At 39.7% G+C, this 9,414-nt stretch overlaps 1 protein-coding gene across 1 annotated transcript in view; it reads right to left on the minus strand.

Annotated features, from left to right (window-relative positions):
* The window catches only part of fancd2 (FA complementation group D2), a 29,652-nt gene extending 20,238 nt beyond the window's left edge, over positions 1-9,414 (minus strand). Inside the window, exons 1-11 of the mRNA XM_088337178.1 lie at positions 9,267-9,414; positions 9,023-9,086; positions 6,523-6,654; positions 6,383-6,450; positions 4,364-4,470; positions 3,335-3,395; positions 3,205-3,257; positions 3,054-3,132; positions 2,829-2,953; positions 2,683-2,770; positions 538-642 (exon numbers count right to left, since the gene is read on the minus strand). Coding sequence (XP_088193304.1) covers positions 538-642; positions 2,683-2,770; positions 2,829-2,953; positions 3,054-3,132; positions 3,205-3,257; positions 3,335-3,395; positions 4,364-4,470; positions 6,383-6,450; positions 6,523-6,654; positions 9,023-9,086 — 882 coding nt within the window. The 5' untranslated portion in view covers positions 9,267-9,414. The remainder of the gene's footprint in view (positions 1-537; positions 643-2,682; positions 2,771-2,828; positions 2,954-3,053; positions 3,133-3,204; positions 3,258-3,334; positions 3,396-4,363; positions 4,471-6,382; positions 6,451-6,522; positions 6,655-9,022; positions 9,087-9,266) is intronic.

Consider the following 9,414-nt stretch of genomic DNA (forward strand, 5'->3'; position numbering starts at 1 on the left):
AATTACCCTTTAAAAAAGCAATCCATTATTTTCTGCTTCAGCTATGGTGTGTATTTACAAATGTATTGCTATCTTCTTCATCCTAAAAAGAATACTGCAGGGATGTGATTGAGGTGAGGAGAAAAAGTCTGAAACCTAGCCGGGGGGGTTTGGGGGCCCAGGACAGAGCCCAGTGGGGGGGCGATGCCCCCCCAAAGCTCCTGGGTTTTAAGCAATTTACTTGTCCAAAACCATGCTTGAATTAATAATTTAACATCTTTAGAAGATTTAAATAACAAAATAATTTGCCAACATACCTGATTTTTTTTGTAAATACTGCAAGGTCAGTTCAAATGCAGTTCAGACCCTGCAGCTTGTGCAACGATGTGGCCAATTTATGCAATTTTTCTAACGGCCACCAGGGTGCGCCAGAGCAATAAAGGAAAGAGCGAGACAGTCTGATTTGTTTGCTACGCAAGTGAAAAAGTCGGAATTCCGACTATAGTCGGAAAAATCACATCCCTGATACTGTTTTATTTTGTGAGGTAGTGACCCGACCTCGTATGCATCAGACGATGAGATGGAGTGCAGGATAAATTTGACCACAACAGGAAGGTCTTCCAATGGCACGGCGGTCAAGGTGGTCAAGACAGCTCCTCTGACCTGAAACATGGACATGTTGTTATGTGAAAAGTTACGGGAAGCATGCTCTAACCTGATTCAGGTCTGGTAGAAATTGACAGTGACGGTGGAATCGGATTATAACGTATTGAAAAAAATTCTATCTATGATATTTTGGTGTCAATGGGCTGCTATAAACTGACATGAATTCTGCCATTCTGCTTCAACAGTGCACACGCAGCTTCAACACGTCACACTTGTTTACAAACATGAAAAGGGTCTATAGGTGTAGGGTAATAACGTAGTTCCGTAAGGAAGACAAAAAAGGAAGAAAGTACTGTAGGTATGAAAATCAGTAAAAAATAATCAAATTCGGACTCATTTTATGATACAGTGCATTCAATCTTTAAATTTTAGAGACTGCTGATATTTTTTGCTTTTTACTGAAGAGTTAATTTTGTTTTGTTTTTTTATTGTTTTGCATTTTCAGGGATTTTGTGTTGTTCTTCAACTATGAAACTGTTTAGTGTGTGAAAATCTTAAATTGTTTTCTCCACCAATCCATTATCTGCTCCAATTATCCTCAGTAGGGTCGTGGGGGTGCTGGAGCCCATCCCAGCCATGTCTGGGCAGTGGGCAGGGGACACCCTGAACTGGTTGCCAGCCAGCCGCAGGGCACACAGAGACATACAATTCACTCGCTTATTCACACTTAGGGACAATTTGGAACAGCAAGTTTTTGGAATGTGGGAGGAAATCCACGCAAGCACAGGGAGACCATGCAAACTCCACACAGGAAGGTTTGATCCCATGACCTCAGATCTGTGCCGCGTACATGCTAACCATGCTGCCTCTTTCCGCCCAGGGGAAACGGGGATGGCAGCAGCGGAGCGGCCCGGACCGGGGCCGCCTGGAGCCCGGGTCCCGGGGGGCCGCGAGACTAAATTGTTTTGTATTTTACATTTTTGTAGGTCTGTGAATATTTTGCCATTAATTCATGTTTCATGTGTTTTGCAGGGATAGGCTAAATCTGAGGAGCCCTTAAATTTGAGGAGCCGTTTGGGACCTAAAAGCCCTCTCATCTCAGTGAGCCAAACGAAAAAGCCGCTTCTCTAAAAAGAGCTGGAAATTCCTGCGACTAGTCTGACAAACCTGTCCTCTTGAATGCGAGTAGGGGACAGTAACGCCTTACATGACAACTGGATAAAGAGGACTTGAGCCACTATCGGCATATTTTTTACGCACTTTTTTTCTCCTTCATTCAAATGCGTGTCAAGTCAGACTGCCAGAAAACATGGTGTTGGAAATAATTTCAAGCATTTCCTTGACCTTGAAACCATTTTCAAGGATTTCAAGCACCTGTGCAAATCCTGTACTTAAAATGAAAGTCACGGACGCGCTGTTTAAGGCAACCAAAAAAAAAAAAAACAGAATATTAAAAAAGAGCACCTGAGCGTCTTTGAAGAAATCTGAAGAAACGTTAGCTCCTTTCTATAGTAGATATGCCATCTAACAGCAAATATCCCATATTCAGGTAAGAAAATGTATTTTAATAAATAATTTAACGAAAAAATACAAGACTTCAAATCAATAAAATCCTTTTAATTTGTGTTTGTTTTTTTATTTTTGTCACTTCCAAGTCAGCACAAGCTGTAGAGGAATATAATTCAATTGTTGTTTTGCTTGTTTTTTTTTTACAAATGCACAGTTGATAAACATTATAAGAGATAAAATATTAGTGAAGGGAAAACACTATTAGCGGAAAAAAATCAATAATCGTTTTATAATCTAGTCTTACATCTCTGAATCATGATTTAATTATGAGCCTCCTGAAAAGACCCACAATTGCTCCACATAAGGCACAACTTTTATGCCATTGGATAAATGGTCTGGTAAGAATGATTTTACTACTATGTGGACCCTGAACTAAAATCAGAATGACACCCCTGCTCGAAATTCTTCCTTTTATGACACAAGCTACGAGCCCCAAAAAAATGACTAATGATCAGACGTACAATAGTTTGAAAAACCTTATGGTTTATGTGCCAAAACAAGAACAAAAAAGATGGACTCCTTTAGTACCTCAGTCAGTAACGAGGAGCTGAGGTTCAAGCTTGAGAGAGCATCCAAGATAGCCACAGTCAACTGAGTGTTCTCCTTCAATAAAGAACTGCACAAGACAAGTTCATTTTCCTGCAAAAATCAAGCTGGAAGTCTGCAATACATACTTTAGCTCCTTGGCTACATCATTGTGCTGCGAATCCTCCAGTATCTCCGGCAGGCTGGTGATGATGTCACGTTGGACATCCACCGGCGCCACAGCCAGCAGCTCCATGAGTTTGGATGCCAGTTCCTAGAATTCAGAAATTCAAAAAGTCCAAATGGCGTTCAGCAAGTGCAAAGTACCTACTTACAACATCTGCAGTGCGTACAATTTGGCAAAGAAATACTACCTTGATTTCCACCACTTTGTCAAGCCACTTAAGCTGGTTGATGATAATACGTGGGATACTGAGGCCAACATCGTCAGCGCTACAAAACACCAAACAACAGTTACAAGTACTCTACTCAGGGAAAAACTATAACTTGGCAATTCAGTCGGACCTGTTCAGCATGTGCTCAGGTAGTTTCTCAAGCAACAAGTTGATAATGGGTGTCTAACAAAGAGATGAACATAAATCAATATTACATGTATGATGCATATTTCCAATAGAAGTGTGGTTTTTGGATATACCTGAAGCATCTCTACAGCGAGAAGCATTCGGAGCAGGCTTTCTTGAAATGAGCCGACATAACTGAGAAAAGAACATGCGTTAACAACTCTGAAGAAAAAGGCTTCTCATTGGCACTAATGTACTTTTTTTAATACGTTGAGAGTAGTGCTGCAACAACGAATTGACAAAACAGATTCAAATCGATGATTAAAAGCGTTGGCAACTAATTAGATCAATTTGTTGTATCACGTGATTTATGAGCCAGCAAGAACGTTAAATAAATGCAAATTAGAGTGCACACCGTTCCGTTATAACGCTGGGAATTGTAGTACCGTTTCGGTCCAGAAGAGGGCGCCAAGACATTTTTGTATAAAAAAGCTATGTTAATTTTTTTTATATAACATATTTGGAACATTGCATCATCTACTAACAAAATTGACATAAAAGTTTCAACTATGTAGTGTTTGCCTGTTTCATCATAAAACAAAATTAACAATTTTCAAGGGAACAGACAGAAATACAGAGAAAACATTCAGAAAATAAAGTATAAAATAAAATAAAAAGTAAATAACAATAACGACATGTTTAACTCTAACCAAGGGGCAAATATCATTTTCATATTGGCAATGTTTATCATATTCCAACATTTAACCCCCCAAAGCAAATTTGTTGACATTGAGAAAAGTAGGTTTGTTTACATTATTATTTTTTTGTGGATAAAAAAACCTACACAAATTGAAATGTATTGCTTTTTTTTTGTTTGTTTTGCATGATAAGCCCACATTTAATATTAAAAATAGAAATATTAGAAATACACATTTCTATGAGGGGTTCTTTTTAATTATCAAGTTAAGTTAAGAATGACAATAAAGTATATCTGAATCTGAATAAACACTTATATCATAATTACGTCTATCTGTCCAAAGCTTCAATATTTGAATAAATAATAGCAAAATTAGAAATTGGATTCATCTGTTAATCGAAAAAATAATCGAACAATTCATCGACTGAGAAATTAATCGTTGGTTGCAGCCCTAGTTGAAAGTCACCTAGAGGCATCATCAGGCAGTCTTGGAACACAGGGAAGGAGGCAATTTCTAAACCTGTCTACATCCTCAATATGAGACTCCAGTCCGCTGATGAATTCCTGAACAATCTGTGCAATGACATTTCAATAAAATGTTAGAGATGAAATAAATGCTTTGTGTACATTGTTGCTTGAACATTATTTAAGATTTTATTACAATCCCGAAAACCATATTTTAGCTTAATGTTTTAAGCCTTCCAAACAAAAGCTCGGGTGCCGTTTGCAGCCCACTGCATATCAAGAAAACAATACCGAATAACTACTCCTAAAAAATGCAATAACATTTTTAATAAATGTATCATTGTACTGGGGCAGCACGGCGGCGCAGTGGTTAGCGCGTGTGCGGCACAGTTTTGAGGTCTTGGGAACCTCCTGTGTGGGTTCAAATCTAGCAACCAGACTAACTGTGCGGAGTTTGTATGTTCTCCCCGTGCTTGCGTGGGTTTCCTCCGGGCACTCCGGTTTCCTCCCATATTCCAAAGACATGCATTTCAGGTGGATTGGCTGGTCCAAATTGTTTAGCGAGCAAGTTGTCTGTCCCCTGTGTGCCCTGCGATTGGCTGGCAACCAATTTAGGGCGTCCCCCTGCCCACTGCCCGATGATTGCTGGGATGGGCTCCACCACCCCCGCGACCCTACTGAGGATAAGCGGTGCAGCTAATGAGATGAGAGATGAGATCAGTGTACTGTAGAGCATGTCCATATGTATCTAGCCATCCATCCATTATCTGCACCGCTTATCCTCAGTAGGGTCGCAGGAGTGCTGGAGCCCATCCCAGCTATCTTCAGGGGACACCATGAACTGGTTGCCACCTAGTCGCAGGGCACACAGAGACAGACAACTCACTCGCTCATTGACACCGAAGGACAATTTGGATCAGCCAATTAACCTGACATGCATGTTTTGTTTTTGCAATGTGGGAGGAAACCAAGGTGCCCGGAGGAAACCCACGCAAGCACGGGAAAAACATGCAAACTCCGCACAGGAAGGCTGATAGCTGGATTTGAACCCATGACCTTATAACTATTCCGCAGAGTCATTAACCACTCATCCGCCGTGCCGCGTTTATATATCTAAAGGTGCAAAATAACAAAGTAAAACGCACCATTTTGTAAGTAAATAATTTTAATAAAACGTGTCATTTAGAAAGCTTATTGGGTTTTCCATTATAAAAGAAGAAAACCGAACAAAAAATAAAAAATAACATGGTTTTTCATACGTTTTGTAATTCCATGTTAAAAAAAAAAGCAGAAAGCCCCTTTAATTTTTTTGTATGTAGCCCTCATAAGAAAAGGTTTAGATCTCTCGGCATCACGTGATCTCTTAAAGGAAAGTACATTCATTCATTCATTCATACTTTGCACCGCTTATCCTCAGTAGGGTTGCAGGGGGTGCTGGAGCCCATCCCAGTTGTCTTCGAGCAGTGGGCAGGGGACACCCTGAACTGGTTGTCAACCATTTGCAGACAACTCACTCACTCATTCACACATAGGGACAATTTGAACCGGCCATTTAACCTGACATGCATGTTTTTGGAATTTGGGAGGAAACGGGAGTGCCCGGAAGAAACCCACGCAAGCACAGGGAGAACATGCAAACTCCACACAGGAAAGTCCAATTGACAGTTAATATCTGATCTGAAAACCTATATGTAACAATCATAGGTAATCATGTCTTTTACTGTGTGACATGTTATATTAAAAGGTTTCTTTCTTACACGAAAACAAGGATTAAAGGAAATTACTTTTCTATTTTTGGTCAAATTGCAATAAGAATTCAAGAGAAAGTAAGCCTTTTTGAGCCAATGACTAAACATTTTGGATTTAAAATGTGAGTCAAGTAGAGTAATTTAATTGTTTTTATTTTGCTCATGATACATTTTGCAAACATTACAATAATAAATTACTTTGGTAACATTTCAGCCTGAAAAGGAAACAGATTTTTTTAAATAGATTTCAAAAATGTGTATCAAATACTTACACCAGGATACCTAGGACTCTTGCGTAGCTTTTGTGTTATTCTTTTTTGAAACACGACCTGGTCAACAGCTGGAGGAATACAGATGCAAACAAATTCATCGTTTGTATCATTCTACCAACCAAATATGTTTTGAAAATCACCAATCTCGTTGGAGGCACTGTCGTAAGACAATGTGACGCCGGACTCCCGCACGATCATGTTAAATGGACTTTCAGAGGTCTCTTCTGGTGCAGACCCTTTGGACTGGCGAATTGAGCGACTTTTCTTTGCCTCTGTGTGGACAAAATGTATTTAGCATTTAATACAACAGTTTGTTATTTGCTGAAAGTGATGTTGTAAGATACAGTTGAAGCATGTTCAACTTTCATTTAGGTCTATTAAAAAAAAAAAGGCAGGTGATGGACTAATTCATTGTCAACACTAATGAATGGAGGAATTTCTACTTTTCTTATTATGATTACCATTTTACCAAAGGTCTTCAAAAGCAGTTCTACATCCACCTCCAAAACATCTTTTGATCAAATGTTCCGGATTGTCATTCGATTTATGAAAATTTGCCAAAGAACTGATACTCCGAATCAGGCGTGTCCGAGAAAAGAGACCTTCAAAGCATGCATAGAGGACCATAGCCTCCAGGGCCTATATGTTTAAACCCATGATCAAAATTTTGTCTGAATGGATTAAAACTTGTGTGTCCATCAGTGTGACTGGCTGGAAACTAGTTGAACTAAAGCTAATGTCATTGATCAAAGCTAATAACTCACTGGTAGTGGTAAAAGTTAAGATTTAAAACTTACTGTATATAGTCAAGTTTATTTGTGACAGCCTTAATCACAAAGAGTCTCAAAGGGCTGCGTAGACCACCGATTATTTCAAACCATAGACTATTATTACACAATCCCCTGATCTAAAACCTACATGCGGGCAAGGAAAATCTCAAAACCTCAACATGAGGAAAGCGAAGAAACCTTAAGAAGGGACTGCACGTGAGGTAATCCCCCTTCCAGGATGACCAGGCTGCAATGGATGTTACAATTACAAATAATAGACAGATATTGTGAACGTGAAATATAGGATATTCATATGCTATAGAATAGAAGTGTGTTTTAAGTCTAGATTTAGATTGAGATTGGGCATTTAGAACATTATTTTCCCTTAGTGTCAAGTCAAATCACATGTAAAGGGCTAAACAAAACCACATTACAAATACACCTGATCGGAAACCTACATGAGAGCAAGGAAAAACTGAGTGAAATTAATATTTTTCATCCAGATTTTAACAATTTTACAGAATAGTTTCCTTCAGTGGCAGATCAAGCATAGTGTCATCTATATAGCAATGGAAACTAATATTATACTAGGGAATAGTATCGCCAAGCGGAAGCTTATAAATACTTAAAAGGAGTGGGCCAAGTACTAACTCTGAGCCCTGTGCCTGTGGAACGCCAAAGGAACCCAAAAAGGCTCAGAGGTAATATCACCATATCTAACACAATACGTCACGTTTCAGAGGTAGGACCTAAACCAGCAGATCTAGTAATAGGTTGTGCTCCACAGTGTCTTGTTTTGCTCGATCCACAGCCCTGTGAGGAAGTTACAACTGCTGAATTTTGATGCTGCTAAGAAGTTTTGTATCCCGATCAACAGACCAGGACGAGGATCTGTTGCATGTAAACATCACAGAGGTGAACACTGGTTCCTTCTGCATCAGCTTAAGAGACAGGGCTATTCAAGTGGGGGTGGGCGACTCATTTCCAAAAGCTGATTGCTGATATGATGGACTTGTGACAATTTCAGTTAAAAGGCTCATCCTGTGTTGTTTACTAGTGATCTTCTGCCGCCTGGTTGTTTTTAGGTGTCTCATTTGTCCTCTTTTTGTTTTTTTGATGAGTTTTTTTCACTTCCACCTATGGGTTTAACATCAGGAGATGTTCTTACCATCTGTCCATGGTCTGTGGGCATGCAAAACAATTTGACATTTGACTATAAAGGATTTTGTACGATCAAATACAAATTACATTTAAATGCAAAAGATATTCACCGGCTGAGCTATGGGGCAAGGTCAATGCAACCTAGTAAAGGATGATGTTTACAGGAACAGCGGGGAACTGGGACAAAGGGCTGATAAGATAATCAGCACTTCTCGATGCAGACGGCCCTGGTGACGTAGAAACGCTCGGGGATGTTTTGACAATTTCAGACATCGAGGCGAGGGGGCTTTCCTGGCACGCCCATGGGAGGAGCCGGCACACCAGCTTGCGGAAAAAGACGTGGGTCGGGGAAAAAAAGGCAGAAGATCGAGAGAGAAGGCTTGACGGAGACCTGAGCGACAATAATACGGCTAATTCGATGGAGTTCACTTAGTTCAATTATTTAAGAAATTAAATCTGCCCCCGTGTGGAAATGCCAGTCTCTTGTCCATATTTTCCCCATCAAGAAACGAGCGTGCATTGTTAGGAGAATGCAGGTTGTGTTTGGTTAATGGAGTCAGATAACTAATTCGAACAATTTGGTAAACGGTATATTTTAATACTTAGAACCTAACACAACCTTTCGATTAAGGGATATAGAAAAAAACTACTTGGATACTTTAACTGCACTGTTCATAAGACGCCTGCTTAAGATAGTGTGTCAACTTACTTGTCAAAGAAGGGGTGTGTTTTCCTCCGTTGTTCACTGGCGAGCTTCTTCTTTTCCGCAACATCTGAGAAGAAGCAGATAAAGAGTTTGCAATATCGAAACTCAAGCTAACAACAACGAAGCTTCTCAAGCTAGTACGTTATTTTGGTATTTTTTTATGTGCTCAAAGGTAAAGATAACATGAGCGTCACTCGCAGGGTGACACGTTTACGACAATGTTCTACTTTTGTCTTTTCAGACATACCTTGACAAACGTTTGTTTTAACGAAAAATAGTTATTCAGATTTCCCCAACACGTCCAAAACAGCTTACAAAATCTAACTCGCGCCAATGAGCATACGTCACTGGTCGCTAAGGGACTATCTGCAACTACGTGGTGGAAACTTATTCAT

The sequence above is a fragment of the Urocampus carinirostris genome, chromosome 6, assembly GCF_059441175.1.
Source record: "Urocampus carinirostris isolate Australia breed hairy pipefish chromosome 6, RoL_Ucar_1.0, whole genome shotgun sequence".
NCBI classification, from domain to species: domain Eukaryota; kingdom Metazoa; phylum Chordata; class Actinopteri; order Syngnathiformes; family Syngnathidae; genus Urocampus; species Urocampus carinirostris.